Source organism: Anabas testudineus, chromosome 14 (assembly GCF_900324465.2).
Source record: "Anabas testudineus chromosome 14, fAnaTes1.2, whole genome shotgun sequence".
NCBI classification, from domain to species: domain Eukaryota; kingdom Metazoa; phylum Chordata; class Actinopteri; order Anabantiformes; family Anabantidae; genus Anabas; species Anabas testudineus.
In genome coordinates, this window is record NC_046623.1 from 3,127,812 (window position 1) to 3,152,953 (window position 25,142).

General features: G+C 40.5%; 2 protein-coding genes across 4 annotated transcripts; one reads left to right on the top strand and one right to left on the bottom strand.

Annotated features, from left to right (window-relative positions):
* Positions 1-820: 820 nt before the first annotated feature.
* Positions 821-16,616, top strand: LOC113170777 (galactosylgalactosylxylosylprotein 3-beta-glucuronosyltransferase 1). Of its 3 annotated transcripts, XM_026373025.1 has the most exons (7): positions 821-1,205; positions 12,977-13,039; positions 14,321-14,463; positions 14,726-15,237; positions 15,334-15,630; positions 15,864-15,969; positions 16,505-16,616. In XM_026373025.1, the coding sequence occupies exons 3-6, from the start codon at positions 14,352-14,354 to the stop codon at positions 15,948-15,950; spliced, it is 1,008 nt and encodes a 335-aa protein (XP_026228810.1). In that variant the 5' UTR covers positions 821-1,205; positions 12,977-13,039; positions 14,321-14,351; the 3' UTR covers positions 15,951-15,969; positions 16,505-16,616. The 3 variants fall into 3 exon arrangements, with proteins under 3 accessions (XP_026228810.1, XP_026228811.1, XP_026228812.1); XM_026373026.1 differs by lacking the exons at positions 821-1,205; positions 12,977-13,039 and having other exon boundaries at positions 14,227-14,463; XM_026373027.1 differs by lacking the exons at positions 821-1,205; positions 12,977-13,039 and having other exon boundaries at positions 14,319-14,463; positions 14,776-15,237.
* Positions 16,524-24,493, bottom strand: LOC113170778 (beta-galactosidase-1-like protein 2). Its single transcript, XM_026373028.1, has 19 exons — positions 24,390-24,493; positions 23,654-23,839; positions 23,501-23,569; positions 23,040-23,135; positions 22,836-22,944; positions 22,651-22,743; positions 22,470-22,551; positions 22,318-22,382; positions 22,119-22,203; positions 21,487-21,624; positions 21,173-21,253; positions 20,979-21,088; positions 20,750-20,896; positions 20,415-20,486; positions 20,203-20,281; positions 20,023-20,110; positions 19,825-19,936; positions 19,595-19,711; positions 16,524-18,093 (listed from the first exon to the last, which is right to left on the bottom strand). Exons 1-19 carry the CDS (start codon positions 24,479-24,481, stop codon positions 18,007-18,009), a joined length of 1,908 nt encoding a protein of 635 aa, XP_026228813.1. The 5' UTR covers positions 24,482-24,493; the 3' UTR covers positions 16,524-18,006.
* Between the last annotated feature and the right edge of the window lie 649 nt (positions 24,494-25,142).

Consider the following 25,142-nt stretch of genomic DNA (forward strand, 5'->3'; position numbering starts at 1 on the left):
ATAAATTAAAGATGTAATCTAGTGTATTTTTATACTGAAGAACACAGTTTTTACCACATTGGAGAGGTGAAGTTTCATAATATGACTGATGAGGCGTCTGTCTTATTTAAAAAACATTGTTGTCTCACCATTAATCAAAGCAGAGCATTATGAAGTCTAATAACGTGCACACGACCATGACTTTACAACCGTTCCAGTGAGATATTGGATTTAATACTGTTTTGTAATTACTGAGGTGTTACATGATGCGTAGCCACAATCCATTATTTAGTAAAGGTTAGGCTCAAGTTTGGTGGATTAGCTTAGCATTTCTTGTAAATGTCACACATTTCAAAAAGAGGAAGAGTCACACTTAATGGCTCCAAAAAGGGTGATCTTTGAGAGTCCAAAATTGCAATTGCCTCCCACGTGTTTGCTTGGTGATTTTGCGTTTGGCTTTTTCAATGCATGCAGACTTGGAGATTTTAAACCTCTTTCTACAATCTCTGAGTCTTTGTTAGACACCCACAGACAGCACACACCCCCAGTAGAAACATAGCTCTATCTTTTCCTCTCACCCTTCTGCACCAGTGTTGGCTGTCAATCACTCACTGGTACATGCCTCTAGCTGCTTGTTTCAGAGAGGATGGGAGGGGGGGGGGGGTTGGTCCTGCCCTCAAAGCAGAGACTCCCTCAGTCCCAGATAAATACACTCACAGATGTCCTCCTTCAAGCCGTGTCTGCCTCTCTCTCTCCCGTCTCTCACACACTCATGCTGGAATCAGACAATTGTACGAACAGCATAGAGGAGGAAGCTGGGGCTTGTTTGGTGGAAGGTGAAAGGGTGGGATCCAAAGAAAGGGAGGAAAAAAAAAAAGGTGAAGTGGAGTAAGAGGAGAGACAGAGTGACAGAGGAAGGGAGAGCGGAGGAGAGGGAGCAGAACAGAGGGAGGGAGGGTTTGTTGCCAAATAAGCTGGCCTCTCTTCTGCCACATCTCAGTCTGGGAGCACTGGAGCGCGTTCCCGTCATGTACCACCCTTCAAGCCCTGTTCATTCACTCAGGGAGGCAGCAGTCATGTGTGAATGGCAGCGACGCCGTTGAGACAGCAGCAGCGAAGAGTGTTTTCAAAATCTGCCCTGATGAGCTCATTTGAGCTGGGAGGCAGCGGAGGAGAAGGCGACAAGCAGAGGAGTGGATGCTCAACTGCTCCGGTCTGCAATTAAGGTCTGAACCTCTTCTCATGTTTCTGCCAGCCTTTTGAACTGTGCTGGATCAACAGACAGGACACGCTTTCTGACTGGTTGTGTAGAACTGTTTTCTGCTTTGCCGACTCTGATATCATGGTGCATGTTGAACAAGACAAGCTACAGCAGAGATGAGTTTGTCAAGCCCTCTGGTAGCAACTACAGACAACTTTGATGTTGATAGAAGTGATTTACAGAAGGCTGTAGAGAATCATGGATGCTTCAGATACATCATTTATTTCCTTTGGTGTTCGTTGCCTCACAGCATGAACATATGTCAGATTGAAGTGTGATGTTCTTACTGTGTCGATCATTAGTTTACTGAAACACAGCCTGTCATCCTTGGCTCTGCTCAGCTCCGGTAAAGCAGCCGCAGCATTCAAGGCTTAACGGGTAAAAAAAAGAAGCACTGGACACAGAACTTTATTGTCCACCTGCACCTGTTTCTAATGTAAATGTCTTATCTTTATGTCACAGTGCATCGTAAAAGCACATTTGAGTTTCAAATGTGTGCTTTACTAACTGGGCTGCTTATTAACAGATAGCTCATAAATGCTAACATTAAATCCATAGGTGAACATTTCATTGAGAATTGAAATTCCTTCCCAACCATTTTTGCATAAAACCGACATCTAATGCATCTCAGCAGATTGAGAGTGATTCCTATTCATCTCTGAACACACTCTAGAGGACTGTCATTTTTATCTGCACACTCCGCTGAGGTCTTGATGTACATTCCAAAAAAAACAAAAGCAAAAAAACGAGCCTTTGAGTCAGATTGTTTGAGGTTGTCTTTGCCCACTTGAAAGACAGTTCACATCAGAGGCAAATTCGCACTTCAAGCGGGGGGGAATGCTGCATGAGCAGATCAATAGACACAGTGGGTCCTCGCCAAAGCAGCACTATCATCCTACGAAGCAGGATGCTGACTCCTCTGAAGTTCCCACTGAACTTTTCACTTTTCATGGAGCACCATCATCCAGTCAAGTCTCAGTCACGTCTCAGTGCTCGATACGAGAACTGCAGACTAAAACTGAACAGTATCATTAATGCCAACTATGTGTACAGTGTTCCCTTTATGCAGTGGACCCAGATGCAGGCTGTAGGGGCTGTACATGTTCTGTAATGATTTCCTATCTGTCCTATGAGCTATGAGTCATTTAAAGAACTCAAACTGTTCATGTGAGTTCACATACAATCCTTCAAACAATCATTCAGCTAATAATCAATTTGAAAAAGATCTATTTTAACCATACTTTAACCAGGCCAGTGATGATTTATAAAACATTTCTGCAAAACCTAATGACATTCCCATCATCTGTGCACATACAAACATGCTAATAAGCAAACCTTATGATAAGAAGAAGTAAAAATGCTTTCATATTTGTTGTGTTGCGCCTAATCTGCAAAAGCAGCATCCAGGAAACTGTAATTCAGTGAACACAGATGGACCTAATGTGCCCTCATCATATGACTCTCACCCTACTCCTTATTACTTTAATATTACACTGAAATATGGACCAAAGATTTGTCCAGCGTGGCCGTGACTCAGCTCCAGCAAATGCAAAGGAGATACAGACAGCCTACAGTGCTCCCCACAGCGGATTCTAGATGAGCTAAAAAGGTTCACACTCCTCTTTAAGTGCTGGAACTTTGCCTGAACGCCAGGGAGTGTTGTCCCTACATTAGACATGAGCGAGGAGCGCGGTTTAATGCATTTGGAGGCAGGTGTTTGCAATATCACTTCACAGCACCAGGAGCATACAGTGGGTGCAGGCAAAGAACAGGCTCTTCTTCAAACATGAATCTGGAAAGTAGCTGCTCAGCGATGCCAGGTAGAGAACTGAGACAAACAACATTAGCAGCCAGGCAAGAAAGCTGGGAGATGTTCATGTGAAAATGCACCACTTTATCAGCTAGATGATAAATCTAATGCAATATTACAGCCTGATGTGCACAAATTACTGAATGTAGCAGTGTCTCTATACTTTAGTTGTCTCAGTTTCCTATGAAAACATGTTCTAATGCTTAATATGTGCAATAGGTCACATATATTTATAGTTCCTATGCATGTATATGTACCTTTGTATGTATTATCATTAAACAATATCTGGCACATTTTATGTTGATTTTTTTATCACGGCCTATGCAGCCACACATATACTGGTTGATGATGCCAGTTAAGAGCATTGGAATCAGCAACACATTTCACAGCATGTGTATTTACACATACCATTAGAAAACATGCACAGACCATAAGAACAGTGGGATCACACTTTACTTGCTGGCACTACTCCTGAGTTTATTCATTGGTTTATTCCGACACATGGCGCACTTCCACTCGACCTGCCACAATCACTCTGCTGTTTTGCCGTGTGCCTCACGCTGATAAAGATAGATAAAAGAGGATATGGCTGAGGGGAGGTGTTGCCCGGCTTACAACAAAAAGAAGTTGCCCACCACAATGACCCTTCAGACTCCAATCCAGAAGTGCAGCAGCACACACAGAAAACGATTCGTTGTGTCTCTGTACATGTGCCTTCATTTGGCTAAAGTGAAGCCCCCCCCCCCCCTGGCTAGAACTTTGGGACAGAAAGAGAAATACCAGCAGTATGCATGTTTTCAACTGAATGACCCATGCTGATGATGGCTGTACTAAACATACTGCATTATTTTTATAGTTCCTCCCCCGAGATAAACACTCTCAGCAAATGACAAACTACTAAACCACTTGTGTGTGTGCGTGTGTGTGTGTTTGCAATCAGGATGGGAGCAGTATCATATAATTGTATATGCTGCAGCACACGCATTCTTACTGAGACAAGGCCACGCATTCACTTTGCTCCTGATTGTAGTTGCTGATATTATATGTGAGTGTGATTGGTTTGAATGTATTTTTATGTGGGTTGGCAGATAAAAGCTCCCCTGTAGGTGTGTACAATGCTTTCAATCAATAAGATGTGATTGAATGCAAATGTATTCCGATTTTACAGAGGGTAGAAAGAGCATGAATATATACATTTCACTCACATTTGAACTTTTCTGAGTTGAGAGTTTCTGCATTTAAATGAAGGCTTTATGTTAATGGCCCCAGTTGTTTTGTAAGTTATTGCACAGTGTCATAAAACTTCATAAAACCACTTTTGTTTTGTTGATGCTCACGTCGTCCACCAGCCCCACTCTTCTCATATTTGAGAATATTGCCACATTTCTTAGCACATGTGGAGACTTCAGGCTAAACGAGAAGCTGCTCCATTAGTTCTGACAACTTACACAAAATAGTTTTTTCTTGCTTTGATCATGACAATAATTGGATTAAGCTAATTACAAGCCCAGCAGAATATTACTTGTGCTCCGCATTTGTGTATACGCTGTGATTTCTGATAGAACGGATTGTCACTTGCCTTTGGCTGCTCTATGATAAAAAACACCGCAGTTGCGACATGGTCAGATAAGCATGTTAACATAATTATTACTTTGATTATGACCATATTTAGTGAATTGACACCGTGACATGAATTTTGATGAATCCTGATTGCCGCAAGGGAAACAAGCACATAATTATTTACTCCATCAACAAATTCAGTATGCAAAACAGCAAGAAGATGAGAATATTAACTGAGGGAGTCGTTTGTCAAATTATTCTCAAACTCAAATTCATGCAATGATTAGATTATAGTGTGACCATAGCCAAACCATAACCAAAGATAGTGAATAGGAATGTGAAGCAACTCTTGAATGATTTCCTGACTCCAGTTATTAAAGTTTGAAAAGTTAGCATTTGTTTATTTCATGTAACTTTTTTATATTGTTCAATTATTCTGCAGTGCAGTCGGATTAGAACATGTTAAGGAATATTACTGATACAATCGAAGTCTCGCGCACAGTGTGGAACATTGGGAACCAACAGAATCCAAAAGTTGAAATTTAACCGTGAAGTGCTGATCTTGCTGCTGTTGTTTCTGTCTGGAGTTGTCATCATGTTTTATTGTGTGCATGTGTGCAAGGTGTCTAAGTTCGTATAGAAGTGTTGTCCAAAGTGTGATTACAGAAAAAATGAATTGTTAGAAGCATCCTGTTGTCTGTGTAAAGGCTGAAGTGCAGAGCTGCTGATGGGTAATGGTCTTGTTGTGGAGTGATGGGATAATGTAGCCCCCAGATGGACTATTTTACTATTGTTGTATAAATCAATCCATGTATTACATCCACATTTGCATTTACTCGTATGCTTTAATGTGCAAGCTAAACCAGAATTATTAAGACACACACACACACACACGCACACAGACTCTGTCAAACTGTGCTGTAAGTGGAAACATTTCCCCTCTCGGAGCTGTGAAATGCATTGTTGGCACAGTGCTCTTTGGTAGTCATTAACACTTCCACTGAAATGTTACATTTCACACCGTCTGTACTTGTAAACATCTTCACAGTAGAAAACTGTAATTCCATACGCCCACACAATAAATGATTTAACTATGTGTCTTAACTTTTTATTAGCACAATTTCTAGCAAAGGCATTTCTTAAACAAATATCTGCTTGTCCGGTTATAGCAGTTACTTGGGCTTTGCTTTGTCCATATTGTGTCCATAAGCCACGGCTGTGTAAACTTTAGCACAGAGCACCACACTTCTCACTGCTAAGGGTGCGATTAGAGCTGATAGCAAATTAAAATAGAGTCATTCAGGGGCATCGTGCTAAGTGAGGACATCCTGCAAATGCAAGCTATTCTTGCGTAGTGTATGTGTGTGAGCAGGAGCGTCTAGAAGGGGCATTCAACCTGATGCTGCTGCACTAGCTTTAACATCCTTATTCCCCGTAGAAAGGAGGGGATGCATCTGTGTCCATGCTGCCCTTAAAATGCAGAACAGCTTCCGAATCGGGACTCCTCCTCCTCCTCCTCCTCCTCCTCCTCCTCTTTTAAACATTTGATTGACAAGTTCATGCTGTGGTTATTTGGACATGGGAAAATAGCAATTTGCCAAATGCTGTTTGAATTTCCAAGTGGTGCAATGACAGGAACAATCAGTTCTGCATGTTAGGAAAACAGAACATCACTAACTGTACTCACAGAACCCAGTATTTACTCTCAGCAACTAGTCAACATGAGGATGATCATTTTGCTGCTGTTGAATCGTACCGCATTGTGCTAACAGGCCATTTCTAAGAATGAGGATAGACTAAATAACAGAAACACCTCTCTGTATAATGCAGGTATCATCACTTTCACGAAGAGACAAATCCTAAACCATCCATCACAGCTTGTTTAGGAACACAGGGAGAGCTTGGAGTCACTAATTCAAAGGTCACCCAGTGATCGAGAAATGGCAACAGCTGGCTCTTGGGACATGTGAGATTCATCTTAAAATATATCATCAGAGCCGCCATGTTTGAAACACTTAAAACGTTAATAACTGTAAAACTGTTGGGTTAATATCGAAAACAAACATTCCATGTAGAAGTTATGTTACATTGCTAAACACAGGTAAAACTAATAACATGAAAGACGGCTGGGTTCCATTCGGATGCACCAGCTCCAGGGTTCAGGTATTTTGCACAGTGTGGCTCACAGACGTAAGCTTAATGTGACACTTAAAAAGCGACTGAGCATCATTAATCTTATTTGTAACGGTGCGATTTGGAAGAGCAGGAAGCGAAATCAGGAAAATAAAATAAAAAGGAAATGAAGAAACTTCTTGTGACGTGTAAATCTGTGGTAGAGCTCTGCCTTCCTAATATGCTGACGGAGAATTTGCTTCCAGTTCAGAATTCAAAGTTGGAGGCTGACGTTAATGGTTTTCTCACTTTGCTCCTCCTCACACATCAGATGTGACACAGCATTACACCTGTGATTTTCTTCTTGCGGCGACGTGCCAGGCCTGCCGTGAGGCAGCAGGATGCCTTTACACTGCTGAACAGAATATATTCTCTGATTTGTCTGCTGGGATTTCAAATGGCCTAATCTTCCCAAAGCCTGAGAGGCCCCAGTCACTCATCCAAAGCACCTGCTGTAAGCATTCACAGCCAGCCACTGTACTTTGTCACCCAAAGATTACCATCCTCTTTAATTACGGATATGACATGTACTGCATTTCACACTGCTGCTTCCAGTCCGTCTGTCGACTACTTTAGATTCAAGGCATATTTTTACCCTATCCCATTATTGCTCCATTCAGAACGCTCTCCTTTCATATGCCTGTCAGGAAATGAAAGCAAAGTGAATAGAAATGCCCTAACTGTCTGCCTAGTGGACCATGTGACTTACATCACTGTTTATGCCTCAGATAAACAACCCCCATGTTATGCATGGCTCTCTCGATTTTTTAAACCCTGCTTCATCCCCCAGCAAGAATTCCATTTGTGGGGCTGTGACATTTTTTATGTGATTTATTCTATTGTCCTGAGCCCTCCGGCCATGGCTGCCCCTCCGCCCCATCCCCTTGCCATCAGCTTTGACAATCCTAGCCTTTGTTTTTGCAATGAGAAGCAGCATTCTTCCAGTGGGATGACCTCCTCTGTCTCTACAGAGGCTGGCACCGAGGACACGACCCTACCCAGGGATTGGATAGCACCCACCTGATGCTGTAATCAAAATCCACTGGTTGTCACCCTAACTCTGCTGCTCGTATGTGCACCAAACCTGCCGTCTTATACCAGGAGGCGACAGCTGACATCAGCACCACTATCAGCACCTTCATCATTAACACAGCACAACAAACCTCTGTGGGGAAAGTAGATCATCACTCATTTATGTGAGTAGATTACATTTTTGTGTAATTAATGGATCAACATTGTATCATAGTTCATTAAATGGTTGGCCTGTGCTCATTAAACTATTCTCTAAGTAAAACCCCCTAGGCCAAAAAAAAAAGAAAAACAAAAGTTTTAGAGGCACAAGAAAGAGAAGAGCAGATATTAAAGCTGGTGAAGTGACAAATGATTTCCAACAGATTCACCCCTAAAATCCCACTGTATCTGAATATTAGAATTCGAAACCAGCCAAACACCAAATGTAACATAACAGTTACACATTAAACCAGCTGAAACTCTGAACGACGACGAGATGCATCTGCAGCTGGGCATCACGTACCCGCACTGGTCAACACAGATGCTAATGATGATCGAATTAAAACATACAGTCCCCCCAAAGAAATAATCTTTCTTATTTTTCCTTTGAATTTCTTTGCAACCAGAGGCAGTGTGTCTGCCACAGACATTAAATGTACTGCTGATTGAGGATGTGCAGGGAACTGTTTGGCTGTAATTAGTTTTCAGGTTTTCAGTCTGAACACGGACCAAATGAAAAGATGTGGCTATTAGTGCTGTTAGTCATCTTAATATCATACTGTAGGTCTGCCTATCTTTTGTTCTGCACAGTGATTGTTACCCTTTCATTCCAGGATCTTTCATCAGCCTCCTTTCATTTTGGATCTTCCTCATGCCCCCTAGCAGTCTCTGCCATTTGACTGTCATTAGCACGAACACACAGCACTATGGATTTCCCAGCTGAATCACGATTCAAAAGACACCTCTCAAAGATTTGACATTAAGAGGAACGTATCCACAATCCGCAGCACACATTTTAAACACCCATTGAGACGCTTTGAGTTGTTTTACGTGTTAGCTGAGGCTGGCACCACTTTCCACTCTTCCTCCTTCCACTCCCGGCTCTGTGATCCAATCAAGGCCGATCATTAGTGAGCGCTCCTGGGGAGTCATTAGGTGTCCAATGCAGACCTGAGTCCGTTTACAGCAGTACAGCCTTGGTGTCGAGTCCATATGTGCACGTGGACTGAATGGTTGGTTCTGGCTGCTTGGTGTTGAACAGAATGGTATACTTAAATAATGGCTCCAACATTAGGAGGTACTGTGTCTGTTTATTAGCTATGTTTTTCATTGTTCATTGATTTGTTCAAAATATCTACAAAACAGAGCAACTTTATTTCCACATGTGAACCCATTTTCTGTACTTTGGTACCATTGATGTTACAATCATCACACATAATCTTTTAACTTTTGAAACAGCTTCATCAGCGACTGCTGACTACTTCATGTATGTTCGTTCACATGTTCGTACTGTGGCTACTGTATTATCTGTGCTGTATAATAATGCAGAAAATCGTTAGAGTCATATCACAGAGGTCTTGTATGTAGAAGATTATTAGTCAGAACTAGATGCGGCCCAGTCATCCAGGCGGCACGCTGAGTGTGATCATGAGTTTGATTGACGGGGAAAATAGTGTTTGACTGCAGCCCATCTGTCTTTTACAAACTCTTAGTCTCTTTTCTTTTTTCATCCTGTTTACACAAAACCTAACTTAATGGGATAAAACGCTTAAACAGTTTAAAGCACCTTAACAGAACTTTACATTCCATTCATACTGAACATAATGTTTTCCTGGGATTCAACACTATCAGTTCTTTCGATGTTTCTACTGTAGCACTACTACTTTCAACAAGCTTGTGAAAGGTATATAATACAATATAATACATTTGTAAGAATATTAAAAGAATATTGTATATTGTCATAAAGTACATTCTTTACACACTAATCAGCCATTAACACCACCAGGTGGTGACACTGACCAGTCTGCAGCTACATTATGTAGCCTCATAGATGGCAAACTGCGAATGATGCACAGTGAGTTCTGACACCTGTTAGTAATCACCAGCAGTCCAGTTTCCCCAGATCTCCACAAGGAATTTTATAATTAAAAAATCAGCTTCAACATATTAACTTGTACACACCTCCCAAAAAAGTCCTTTGATTTGGTTCATGCTCTGGTTGCAAACGTCTTGCACACAGGACCTTTTTTCATAAAGTGCTATATTTCTTCAACAGCTGTTAGATTTGATTTTGTTTTGCTTACAGTACTTTATCGTTGTACTGAGCAATTTGCTCTGCATTATTCAAAAGTATGAATATACTGAATCCACTGTTTGGATTTTGAGTCTGATTGAGCAAACTACTACTGCTGCTGTACTATATCTAGTAATATATCTAGTGTTTTTAGAGGCATTTCTGCATCCTGTATGTACCAGAGATGAGGGTACATCGCTCCAAGCTGTTTTTTTTTTTACATTGCAGCCCTGACACTAATTCACCTTCAAATGAATTTTAAATGATGTGCATGAATAATTAGCGTGTCTGTATCAGTGACATGCTGTTCAAACATGACCCTATTAAAGCTATCCCAATGTGTTAATTATCTAGCACAACCTTTGATCTCAGACTGAGGTTGATCTTTTTTAATCAAGGATTCATTATGTCTAAAGATGTGTGATTAACCAGCAGAGGATCAGCCTCACGAGCATGCTCCTGAGGAGAGGAGAAACAAAAGAGTCTGTATCACTGTGATCATAGATATCTGTAGATTGAAGACTGGAGGAAACCGCTGAGCAAATAAAGTACTCTTTAAAAGCCTGGGCCCGCCTTCTCTAGTCACTCATTAGTGGACATATATATAATTGGAACATAGAAATAGCGTGATGTGTCTGCTATCAGCCTTTCTTTGTATAGAATATTGCATTCATCCACAGATTTGCTTTGACATTGTGGAAGGAGAATCCCTCCTCTGTTGTTCATCTTGTGGTTTCTTCCTTTTTCCTATTAAGAGTTTTTCCTCATCCAATCGATGAAGAGGATGTTAATGTTTTCCAACCCCTACTCACTAAAATAGTTTTTTATTTATGAGCATTTTAATCTTTTAACTAAATATTAAGCTGGACCTTGACAACCTTGAAAACATCAGAAATAGTGAAGAAAAGACAAGAAAGCCTCCACCAAAATACAATTACACATCTTTAGACATTAATTAATTAATTAAACTAATTAATTAAATCAATTATTCACAAATCCATCCACAGTACATTTACTCAATTGCTATTTTGAAGTACTATTTTTCTGTTCTATGCCACTTCATGTATTTCACACACTGCTTATCAGTATACACAGTAAGTAAAATTATCCTCCCTTAATTTCAGAGTATCTGACACAAACATCCAAAACTCAAACTCATCCAAAATTTGTTTTGGAATAACAGTTGGACAGACATGCATGTAAACTATATTACTGGTTAGCACAGGCATGCAATCATAATGCAGTAATTCTAGTTGTAATCACAAACAAGAGGTGAAGGCAATAAAATAACTTACTATCCAGCTTATTTCTTCCACAGAGCTCTAGTATTTAAAAGCTTTTCAAATGTACATATAATCTAGCTTTTTTAATCTAATTTGTTAGAAATTCTCTAATGCAAGCCTTGTACTCTAAGACTAAACTTGGATGACCCAAAACTTCACTTCATCTGGGGGCATAAAGGGGCATCAGACTGCTGAGATGCTGTTTTTAGTCATCCTGGTGGTTCAGTAGCTGCAGAAGCTAACCCACTGTACCTCAGTTCATAATGCAAATAACTATGTTTTTCCAAATGTTACTGAGAAAGCATTTGTATTTTACTTTATTGTGCTAGTTTCTACATTTCCTTGAATTATTAAGACTTTTCTAAAATCCCAACTTGTTTTTTTGATTCCTCTGGTATGAGGATACTGTCAGTTTGTGGCACTGCAGATTCTCTAGTTGATGCGTCTCAGACTCAGTAAAAGAATCGGAGATGATCTTGACGTGTAAAATGCAGTGTTCAAGATACACTTTCCCTATTCCAAAAAACTGCTGTCAAGATGAGAAATTAGAGTCTCTGCAAGACATCAGGAAAGAAAATTATGCACCACTGATTTCCTGTAATGACACATAATATTTAATACTGTTACATATTCAATGACACAGTTAATATTCTGACTTTTTATGGATCAGTCTGTATTTAACTTTTTGTGTATTTATACGAAGCAGTTTAAAACATCTTGCTACATCATACAAACTATTCAAATACTGGAGGTTACACAACTGTAAATGTTGTCTCTGGAGTGGGTACTGGAACTCTGCTTCAACCAGGTTCCTGCACTGCAGTTATAATGATAAAAGAAGGAGGTGAGGTGAGAGGACCCATCACATGCCTGATGCTGCAGAAGGTTTAGGAGGATAGATTTGTTGTTTATTCAAGACTTAATTTGTCCGTCCATCCATTAGTACGGCCACCCAACGCTTGTGAATGAAATATGTGCAGAACACTTTGAAGGAATTTCTTCAAACTTGGCACAACTGTCCTCTTGGAGTCTATGATGAACTGATTAGATTGTTGTGAATGTTTATATTGTCATTTGGGTTCAAGGATGAACTGATTGGATTTTGGTGCTCAAAGGTCAAAGGTTCCTGTGATCTTGTGTATGTCCTATTCCCACCAATGCTATATCTCAGAAACACCTGGTAAGAATTTTATTACATCTGGCATATGTCAGCTTGGACTCATGTATAAACTCAGAATATGAGTCTGGACAGACGTGTGTAAACTACAATGTCAACTGTAATGCAGTAATTCTAGTTTACTTTTCACAGAAGCTGTATTTCTTTTAAAACTGTGTGTAAATCATTATTTCTATTTGTTTAAGTTTTGTTGCAACATGTGCATCCATTCAGATTAATTTGTCTGGAATGAGCCTTCGTGGCATTGTATAATTTTTAGTGATTCGGTCAAAGTGTAAGGATGCTGAGCATGACAAAACACATATTCAGTAGATTTCACTACAGATGTCTTTCTTCACATATTTACATTACTATCCTGAGATACACATCATGCTGTCAAATCGATTCTAATCATATGTACTGTATGTTTTCTTTTTCTTCTCTTCTTCAGGACTCGTATACAGTGGACAGTATCAATCCATGGAACAAAAGTGTGTGTTGGCTGTTAAACTGGGTAAGGTAGAATGGAAATGGACTGCAGTTATTTACTGTAGTGCTTAAGCGCTTTACAATTTGCCTCTCATTTACAAAATCGTACATGCACTCACACGCTGGCAGCAGTGTGCTACCATGCAGGGTGCTGGCCTGGTCATGTGATGCCACTTAAGAGCACCAACCTTATGATGGATGACTCACTCTACTATAATTAACATCTGAATTTTTGTAATTTTTCAAATTAGCTGTATCCCCACATTATACTTTTTATTTTCCACTTTTAATTTTACAAGTCATTTCTTTTTGCCATACATCCCCATCATCTGTCAAAACATCTAATGTAGACATGCTGGAATAAGTGTTGAGCTTTATTTGTTGTAGTTTAACATCATCCATGGAAATTACCTGCAGTGATGGAATTAGACAATATACTGAGTCAACAAGTAAACACGGCCTGACTGAGGTCCACCATGGAGCCAAATAAAGGCCACTGTTAGGGAATTCAGTAAAAAACTCTTAAGAACATATAGATGTTCTTCCTTATAATAGGCAGTTTTATGGTTTCACTGCAAACATACAAAAGGCAGAATACATAAAGTCTATCAACATCTTTGTGTCATCGTCCTTACAGGCAGTATAGAGCCTGACCCTTTTCACCACAATGCAGCCCTCTTAGCATCATTACTTCAAATGTTCTCTATAGCACACCACTATGCTTTCGAATGAGGCAAAAAGAAAGCTTGAAGCAGTTTCTGACCTATTTTCTGTTTTGCAGCAGCTCCAGCAGGCTGAGGCTGCTTCTTACCAAAATACCTCCTTCCATGCAGTATATGCCTTGCAGCTAGTGTTCAACAGAGGACCACCATGTATGGACTTCAAAATGCAATTCACATGATTTCAAAACTCAGAGAACCAGCCCATCCATTCACGGGCTGAAGAGAGACGGCTAAATATATACCAATAAAAGCAGAGGATGCTTCTTTGAAAAACCAAAACTCTAAATGGAGTCTTATGAAAGACACTTCGAATTGCAGCAAAAACAGCAAAACATCTTACATTATGCAGCACTCTATAAGAGTTATGCAAAAAATAATAAAGTAAAAAAAAATAAAAACATCATAAGATATGCATTGATAAAATAGTTACAGACTTTTTTTTTTTTTAACTTTTTCTTATATTTTACTTGTTCAGTCTGTTTGATGAGATCTAAAGATGGTTACCGGAAAAGTTGCAACACCTGATTTCACAGCTCTCTGCTTCCTATGCTTGCGTGCAATATCATGTGTTATATTCCTCACAGGTAGTGACATGACTCAGGTCTGATCCCGGAGATGCCGAAGAGACGAGACATTGTCGCCATAGTGTTGATCGTGTTGCCTTGGACACTGCTCATCACTGTATGGCACCAGAATGCCATCACTCCTCTCCTTGCTATTCAAAAGGGTATGAGGAAATTGATAAATGATTGAAAATATTTACATTATGGAAGAATGTTTGACAGTGTGTACCTGTGTTGGTGTGTTTACCCTGAGAGGAAAATGTTACATGTTCATTAAAAGGCCATGAGGCCGGAGTGTAAATGCACACAACTGTTGAGAAACAGCTTGTTTTTAAATATACAGAGAATAAATGCAGCTAGATGGTCTCAACTATTCAGCAGTTGACTGCACGCAGAGGGGTTGTAATCATTTTCCTTCCCGGTTAGATGACAGACGCGATGGTCGCTCCAATTCCAGGAATCCTTTTGCTTTCAAGGAGTCCTGTTCACTTCAGAATCGGGACATTGTGGAGGTGGTGCGCACTGAGTACGTCTACAGCCGGCCTCCTCCCTGGTCTGACATCCTGCCCACCATCCATCTTATCACTCCAACCTATAGTCGACCAGTCCAGAAGGCAGAGCTGACACGTCTGGCTAACACCTTGCTCCATGTGCCCAACCTGCACTGGATTCTGGTGGAGGACTCCCAAAGGAGGACCACTCTGGTCAGCCGTCTGCTCCTGGAGACAGGACTCAACTACACTCACCTAAACGTGGAGACACCTAGGAACTACAAGGTGCGTGGAGACACTAGGGACCCAAGAATACCACGTGGTACCATACAGAGAAACCTGGGCCTGCGGTGGCTCCGGGAGACCTTCAACATAAATAACAGCCAGCCTGGGATTGTCTACTTTGCAGATGATGATAACACATATAGTCTGGAGCTGTTTGAGGAGGTGAGGACATACATTTTATGTGTCTCTAGATAAAATAGTTATGATGTGAATTTACAATTACTCACCTGTATCTTTGTCTATGTTTCCAATGAACAGATGCGTTCCACCAAAAAGGTATCGGTGTGGCCTGTGGCATTCGTGGGTGGCCTTCGGTATGAGTCCCCTAAAGTAAACACCTTGGGCCAGGTGTACGGCTGGAAGACTGTATTTGACCCACATCGGCCCTTTGCCATCGACATGGCTGGGTTTGCAGTGAACCTGCACCTCATTCTGTCTAAACCTCAGGCTTACTTCAAGTTACGTGGGGTGAAGGGAGGCTATCAGGAGAGCAGTTTATTAAAGGAGCTGGTCACTCTGAGCGACTTGGAGCCTAAAGCTGCTAATTGCACTAAGGTAAGAAATGGATGCTGCATGCTGTGCTCTGTGATTTGGGAGTAAAAGAAACTGCACCTTTCAATGCAGGTAGTGTAAAAAGATGTGTGAAAAGATGCTTGGCTTTTATTAAAACTTGTTCTTAAACTCCTTAAGCTTTCAGATTACAGCCAAGCCTTTACTAAAAATAGACAGAAGATTTCCGTATTAGCGTCTCTTCATATTGACTCTTCATGTTGTCTCCATCTCTGCAGGTATTAGTATGGCACACACGGACAGAGAAGCCTGTGCTGGTAAATGAGGGCAAGAAAGGATTTACAGACTTGAACGTGGAAATATGACATACTTCATCTGACACAGGTAATAGCCAGGATTTCAAAATGCAAATTACTGCCTCTCCACATAGTGATTATTTTGGGGAAATGGACCAACGGGGAACATCCTACAGCTCATATATGCACCTTGAGATTTAGTCCAATCATAAAACGGATGTCTTATCTTAAGTATGTCATTGCAGTGTTGATCTCTGTCTGTCTGTCCACCAGGGCTGTGTAAGGATTAATATACTGTCTACTGACAATATAGCAGCATATCCATTAAGCTTGGTTTTAATTACACTGAACAATGGTCTTTGGTAGGTATTAGGCCTCCAGATGTGTTGAGTTTTGTGTGTCTTATGTATATATTATATATATATATTGACACTTTCAGGAAAATATCTTTCCTTCTTCTGTTTCCTTTTGTAATTTAGACTTGGACGTTGAGTTGATTTACAAGTTGGAATCTCCACATTATAATAAGTCCAATGTTACATGAAGGCAGAATTGGTAAAGCCTCAGAGACCTACTTCTTCTTGATACTATGTTTGTCCTTACATGTAAATGTATTGTTTCAGGGGATGTATTGCTCCATGGAATTCTACCTGGATTCAATCCAACCTCAGCGCTCTGAGGAGCACAGCTTAGAAATGAAGTAACACCCGTCCACCCCCGGGAGACAGCACAAAACCATGTGCATGTATCAAAGCACAACTGCACAAAAACAAGCCGGACTGTTCTGCTCCATGCACTGGCTAATGCGAGACACTGGTAGGAGTTGCCAAACGAAGCCCATTGAGGTCTTCTCAGAGAGGTGAGACAAAGGATATTACATGATTTGAACTCCAGGAAGAGATGGCATGGCAAGCAATAAAGGGCCATCTTGGCACAGGCCACACCAGCCTACCATCCAATCAGCATTAAATAGAGCCCTTTTGTTCTGAGGCAAGCTGGCTGTCACAGGGCTGCACACAGGAATAAAAGGGCTCCTTGTCTTAAGTGAGTCAGCACTGACTGACAGACTGCACTGTGGGGATCTGAGCCCTCCCTACTTGTACTGTACAACGCTGAACTATATAGATAACACCCTGAACCGAGCACTAATTGGGAGTCCTGCTACACACAGCTCAGCTGCCACAGTGCACATCATAAGAACACAGACAAACATACAGTCAGAAACACAGAGCAATGATTTTTTATTGTGCAACAACAACATCCTCTGTTAGTCCCTGACTCCAAGCTCTTGTTTATTGTTTTTTGTTTATTGTTTATTGTTCATTATATCTGATATGCTGTAACATTACTGCAGTTTACTCATGCAGTATTTAAGAGAAGATACAGTATCCCTCGGGATCTGTCATCTTCACACATTTCTTCATGAGGTTATTACGTTTCTCTGCAGAATTATTTATTGTTCCAGTGTAAATGGCACCATTCACTTCAGCTATGCTTGTGACAGTCTTCCTTTTAAATAGCTGTATTACACAGTTTAATTATCCCCACCATGGTTGGGTGGCTTGCAAGTGATGATTTCATACTCTATTGACTTGCAGTGGCACTGCTTACAAATGCTAATATGCTCTCAGATGTTGTGACCAATGCAGGTTTGGGTAGTTAACCATGTGACAAGCATCTAAAACCTTGGACTTTCACTTTAGGAGTTTGTTCTTGCTACAGTGCTGCATTTGAAGCTGTTCACTTCACTCCTCCCTTAGCTCTGACCCATAAACACATGACACATTCTGCAGAATATTCACACAAGCAATACAATTCTAATAATATGACAAAACTATCATCACCAAACAGAAATAATCCAGGGGTAAAAGGGTGAACATGGTGAGTCACTGTAACTAAAGGTACTGTATGTACATATATAAGCTGCTCCCATACAAACCTGATTCATTATTTCTTTGATTTGAGTTAATGTGGCTAAATATTGAGCTTAGTGTGTGTATTATATTACAAAAAGAACATGATATTAAGAACATGGTTATCCCTGAATTGACCTGATGTGATAAGCAAAGTTATTTTTACACAAAAACACAAGAACAGTCCCCACATGTCCAAACAGTGATGACATTCACTGGATGTCAGCTGTCATGCCAAGATCAGGTGTATTCTCAAAGTGGACCTTGTAGTCTCCCTCTTGTTCCTCAAACACAATGACCTTAATTATTGAATAAAAAGCGAGAGAAAGTGAGCTTGTATAGACTTATATAGAATTGTAAATGTTTGTTTTCTTGCTGAGTAAGGCCAAAAAATCAACCACTCTCTTGTAAACTGGCACGGAAAAGTTTGGAAACACCTAGACACATGTTCTTATTCTTTTTTGTTGGTTTCATCAAGAAGAATTATTGGGGTCACTGTCTGCTGTAAAATTAAGATATCCTGAATCAGTAGTTTCACAGAGTATATGGTATGACTGAATGTGTAGCAGTATCCACAATAATTGAGTCTTGCACACAATGCAAATTGCCCACTAACACATTGCAAAAGCATCCCCATATGATCACGTTTCCACCTCCATGCTTCACTGATGGTGTTAGGCAGGCATCTATCATTTATTCATGAGCACAATGCTCTGTGTCTAAGTTCTGTACTGTATGTTCTTCACTGGGATCCAAACACCTCAAACTTGAATTCATCAGTCCACAAGACTTGATTCCAGTCATCTAAAGCACTCCAGTCTTTTCCTCCAATTTGACAGTCTAGTAGGGTTTTTTTTGGCATGAGACAGCTGATCTGAGTCTCCTCCACACAATGTCTTTGCACACTGGTTTCTATCTTGTTTTATTTATTGGTGCAGTCCAGGAGCTATGAAGCATCTGTTTCTCAAGCAGAACATTTGTACATATTTGTCTTCTTGGACAGATGATAACATAGACCTTACACTGCATCTTCTGTCCTGATTGAATCCACCTTTTAAATAAAGCTTTAATTTCTGGAATAAATATCATAGAGCATAATTTTCCTTTCTTAATATAGTCTGACGAGTTTCTAAAGAAAGGTGTTTTTGTTAGTTTGAATTTACTACACTAAATGACACTCTCTATAGAGGAAATGTAATATAAACATATTTTACTACATTTTAACACTGGTAGGGCATGCATTAAGCCATCCACAGTTACATTTCTGGAAGAAAGATGGTGGCACTAATTTTAATAATGAATACTGAGTAGCAAATGGTATATGTTTTGTAAAAAGTAATCTTTGCAGTTTCAGATGGTGATTAAGCTGTCAGAGATGAACGAGGAACATGTTTTCTGTGTTGTGTATTAATTTTTTACAGTTCAGGATAAAAAAATACAATAATGTCTTGGTGTTTCCAACCTTTTTCTTGCCAGTGTATAAATGCTAAGAATGTGAAAGTCAGAGCCAATAGGTTATCTTAGCTTAGCATAAGGTCTGGTTACAAAATCTGCCTAACAGTGCCTGTTTACTAATTAACATGTTAAATGTAATTAATAAATGTATTCATTTTTTATACATTCATGTTACTTTATGAATTTTACAGGTGCTGTTCTTGATATTGGGCAAGTTTTGTTTTCAGGCAGAGCCTACTTTCAGTCCTTATGTTAGGCTAAGCTAAAAGCAGCTTAAGATACAGAAATCATGCATCAAGAAAGCTTATCCCAAAATGATAAATTCTGGTTTGTGCACAGTTTTACCTGGTTGATCCCACTATTGAGAAAGGGCCCGGGGAGGTAAAGCGTCTGCTGGGGACCAATGGACCAATAGCGACCCAGATTCAAGCCATTGATAAACACAACACCCTTCTCCCAGCCCTGTAGAACAGTTAACAAGAGTTAATTATTTCACAATGAATACTTAGAGGATTTTTCATAAACAACATCCACAAAAACAGACATCATGTCATCATATATTTTAAGTAACTTACTGGCAGCTTCACAAATGTGTCACTTGGATATCCATATACAAACAGTCTCCCCATAAAAAATCCAGGGAAGCTGGCAGTTTCAGAGAGAGTTTTCCATGGTGCCTGATAAAGGCTGAAATATGGCATTAAATTCAAACACAAAATGAAAACAAAATGAAAGCAATATGCACTATGTTGGACTTAATAAAGCGTACGCACCTATCAATAAAGCTGGGTTTCATATCAAGGCTGTATATTGTAAAATCCCGCAAGGGGATAGTGTTTAATAAAATGTCTCCCACCAGGCCTGTTAAGAACACAAATCAAGATTGGCTTGTACACTACCCAGGTGATTTAACCACAGGCATAGCAATTAACTGCATTTTATCTGTCGATCACCTTTACGCTGTTTGTCAAGGTCCCTTCCCTGATGAACTCGCCCACAGTTTTCCACCAATAAACTTAAGGTACGCCGGCCCTGTAGGGTTTGATTGCTTTTATTCCTTTTGTGAGTTTCAACAGCCAAAACTTCACCATTCATCACATTTAATGAAGCACTGTGAATGACGTTTATCGAACTTGTGCTTTTATTGTCTAACATGACTCCATACCTTACCATCAGGAACCGCCAGCTCCACACTCTGGCGCTTGAAGAGACCAATGTACTTTCTGTCTACAAACACCTAGGAAGAAAAATATCATAAACTATGTAGTATTAGATATATATATATATATCACTAAAGTGGTTTTAGGTTTGCCAATAGTCACCTCACCTCACTTTCCCACAATACACAGTGCCCACAGTACAGTGTGTGCTGACTCTAACTTCCTACTATAATAAGTATTTAAATGTTGATTTTATATTGTATATTATAATGTATGAAATTAGTTAATGATGGTCATCACATAGTTAGAAGTCATGTGTTTGCGAACAGCGAGGACTCACTAGGGCACGGTCACGGACATGGTCTCCAGACCTCAGTATTCCTCCACTGGTGATGGTGGTCTCATACAGGGTGTATCCATAGGACTGGCCATTCCCATTGTTCACAGGTAGATTCTCCATGTTTACTGGCTTGGATGACTTAAACGGCTGCAAAGAAAAGTGAGATCATTAAAGTAGCTGCTTCTTTCATCCTTTACGTGTTACAAATAAACTTATAGATAAAACATGCCTCTTCAGTGAAGCTCAGAGCATCCCATAAGGACAGGTGCTGGTACATGATAGCTGCTTCATAAGATTCCTTGTAACGCAGGGCTGGCATGTCAGGGAAACTCTCGCGTCCTACACAGGAGGTCAAAGATCAGGAGGAAAGGATGTCAGCCACAGCATTCCTATATTCTCATTGATATTAAGTGTTTCACTTACTGTTGTATCGGGACAGTAGGTCTCTAAGGAGATGGTACTTTGGAGTGTACTCCCCAGCTTCAGTCAAGGGAGCATCATAATCTGCAAAACATGCCGGTGTACCAAAGATACAAAGATGAACTGACTTGCACTGCCACCTGCTGGGTGTTAAGGCTTATGCTTTCTGTAAACTCTTCTGTAAACAGACACCATCACAGCAGGATCATACATTTGACTCTGACGTGTCAGTGCTTCATCTTAAAATAATTTTGAGTTTGCATAAAAAGGCACAGCTCATTTGTTTGTGGCCCAGCATATGACAGTGGGGAACCAACCATAGCTGGGGATTAATGCTTTGTAGGACGGATCAGTGAGTGCTCCACTCATGAAGCCAAAGCTGGAGCCCCCGTGGAACATGTAGAGATTGACAGACATGCCTCGCCTCAGGATCTCCCTCACCGTGGACACCATATCTGACAAGATGTTCAACACAGTGTAAACAAACTTTAAAACACAAAGTCCCTCTAACAGGAAAATCCTAACATTACATATGCAACTTTCATACAGCCAAGTAAAAGCAATGTCACTAAAATCTGTTTATCAATAGTTACACTGGCTCAGCCAGAACAGGCTGGCCCGGACTTTAACATTTGCATTTACATTGCCTGTAGGCAGTGTTCCTCAAAGAGAGAAGGAAAACTGGGTAATAAAAATATAGACGTTCATCATAAAGGCAAAAGAGGATATATCATTGAACAATAAATGATAGAATAAATATATAATACAGTACAATAAAACTTGTATCGGCACTGTAAGCTGTGTTCAAATCGGGATCAGATGATTCTTTCTCAAATCTGCTAAAGACCAGCAAAGATCTGATATGTAATGAAAAAGCTAATATGGAATTAGGGCCTAATCAAAGATGTGGTATCATGTATCGTAGATAAAAAAGAAATACTGCCCATACCCTCTGGGGGAAGCACATGGTGGAGGTCACCCCACGCATCATACCATCCAGTCCAGTAGTCGATCACGATGGCAGGGCTGTTGGGCTGACACGCAGAGAATAATAGTTTGGCTGCAGAAACTAAACTCCCAACTTATACTAATAATAGTTCAGCATCATGTGTACATGTGACAGTGAAAAGAAAAGCTGAGGAACACACCTGGATCGCATTCAGATCCTGGATGTCTTTCTGAGTTAACTTCTGTAGCTTCACGGACCTGATGGCTACAAGATATGATGTCACAAGGTTACCAGTTTGTTTTTGTGTGAGTGGGCGTGTGTGTGTGTATTAATAGATAAAATCTACTGTACCTCCATCTACACCCCCTGATTTTAATTTGTTGTGCAGGTGTGATGTTAGCAAGAGCTCGCTGATCCCTCTGGACTGTAAAGCCTTTCAAAATAAAACCGACTGTCATGACTTAAGTTATTAACCAATCCATCAGTTCTATCAGTATTTACAGTATGTTGTGTGTTTAACTTATCGTATTACCTCTTTAATAAAATGCATGTAACCCTCATCCTTTGCAAAGGATCCATACTCATTTTCAACCTGCACTGCGATAATGGGACCTCCTTTCCTGAACTACAAAAACACAATACTTTATCATAAAGATGACGAGTTAAGAAACTGGAGCAACAACACACTTGCTTCAAACATTGGTGACAGAAAGTGACCTGCAGAGGAAAAACTTTTGGTATGAGTTTGTCAAAAAAGGTGTTGACAGCCTCAGTGAAGCCTGGGTAAGTCGTCCTCAGTCTCATCCCGGCATCACGGAGGAGCCAGCTGCAAAGAGGCAAAGAGACAACACGATACTCAGTCATGAGTCAAGCCACACAACTCTCAAAAACATGCTCATATAAAAAGAGCATGAAAACTACCTTGGCAAACCTCCAAGATCCAGCTCAGAGGAAATATAGGGCCCCGGACGTAAAATCACCCACAGTCCCAATTCTGCAGCCAGATTGAGATAGGCCCTGAAACCAGCACCAAAAAAAGCCAATCACAAAGCGAAAGTTTGAACTTGTTGTTTGGGGAGTGTGAAATCTGCTTGGCAACAACAGCGACAGGCTGAGGCATCGCACCCCTCTTCACTTATCACCGCTGTGCGGTTAATTGCTTGATACGTCGCTGCTGTTGTGGAGATGCCTCTGTTGTCAGGTGGGACTCTGCCTCTAGCTTCTCCCCTGAGTGTTGGGGCTTAGATGACGAAAGGAAGAAAAGAAGACTATTCCCAGAGGAGCTCACAACAGCTAGAACCATAGAGCAGGGTGTTTCCATTTGTATTAGGGCCCATTTTGCATGGCTAAGAGCATGGACTGTTACACTTTGTACCCCTTACTCTAAATCCAGCTGCGTGTGGAAGTTGAAAACCCCTCTCTCTGGTTGGTGCAGACTCCACGGCACATACCTGCAAGGATATTACAGAATTTGTTCATATTCAAAAGGTTGAACGGGCTTGTGACGCAAAACACATCCACGGCAGTTTGCCTACGTAGTGAGGGTGTTGATGCCACAGGCCTTCATTTTCAGGAGCCGGTCCCTCCAGTAGGCCCTGGGAACACGGAAATAGTGGACAGACCCGCCGAGGATGTGGAACGGCTCTCCTTCCAGAGTGAACTGGGAGGAGTTGGCACTCAGGCCCACCTTCCTGCTCATCCTTTGTCGCTCTGCTGGCATGCTGAGGAGATGGGATGAGGTTTATTTGTGTCACACTCAAATCAAGTTGAACATAGGCTATTGTGCTTGAATTGATCACATGACTTGACGCTTGGTAGGAATTTGCAGACGTTGTACTGGCAAACACAAAGAAGCAGAAAGAGTTGAATGTAGACCCTTACTGATGGGTTTGATACTTCTTAGTACAATCTATATTTTTTATGTTATATCAAATGTGTTGTAATCATTAGTTTTATAGGGCCAAAAAGTATTTTAAGGTCAAGAGTTAAATTGCTGCACTTTACATCAGCTGCAATATAATAGACTATACTTGGCAAATGTATTGTTCAGTGTCTCTGTAAAATCCTTATTGTCTTTAGGTGTTGATATCATGTTTCATAAAATAATATCACTTACTAATATGATAGCCACATCCGTACAGAGTTTGTATTGTTATAACAACTTAACAGATCATTAAGTGACTGTAATAAAGTGAGATATTAGGCGCAAACTCCCTCAAAGCATCCTAACTCTGACGGAGACATTTAAGCAGCAATGAGAACGCAACTCACCCGAGATATCTGTACATAATGAAGCCCACGATGCACAGACAGAGCACTGCATATTTCCTTTTGTGCACATTTCTCATCCGCAGGACAACCATCGATGTTGTGTACGATCCCTGGCAGTGACGCAGGCGGCACCCGGGGTGAAGTCTCCGGCAGCGCACAGGCGGACGCGCCGCCCCGTGGGAGGTGACGCACACCTCACGGCCACGGTTCATGTCTTCTACCGTCTGATTTGAATAAATTTGTAGTTTATTGGTTATAAAGACTTTTACGAAAGTCAGTACAATCTTTCCTGATGATGAAATGATGACGGCATTAACGTGATTTAAAGGTTGAATTAAACGCGCGCCTCTTTTTTATAAATATAATTTCTAATTAGTGGAAACATCATCTCCAAAAGTTTCAACCACGCACCCTTTAAATAGACAGCACATTGTGAGACATCAGAAATGACAAGGAACTCAACAGCCTTGGTGTTTGGCTGATTTTTCTGTATCATAATGAAAAATACAACAAGTTGATAAAGAAGCAGCAGTAATGTTATATTTGTTGATCTACCTCAATAAAAAGACAGGTAAAATCAGAAATGAGCAAATATGGTTAAAATGGATTCATGCTGCACGATGTCTATTAAAAATGAAACACAAACATCACCCAATTAGCCAGAATATAGGGTTTTCTATTATTTAATCATATACTTATGACTACGTTTCAGTTGTATAAGCAATGTTCAGAATGTGAACTCATCACTGCCGG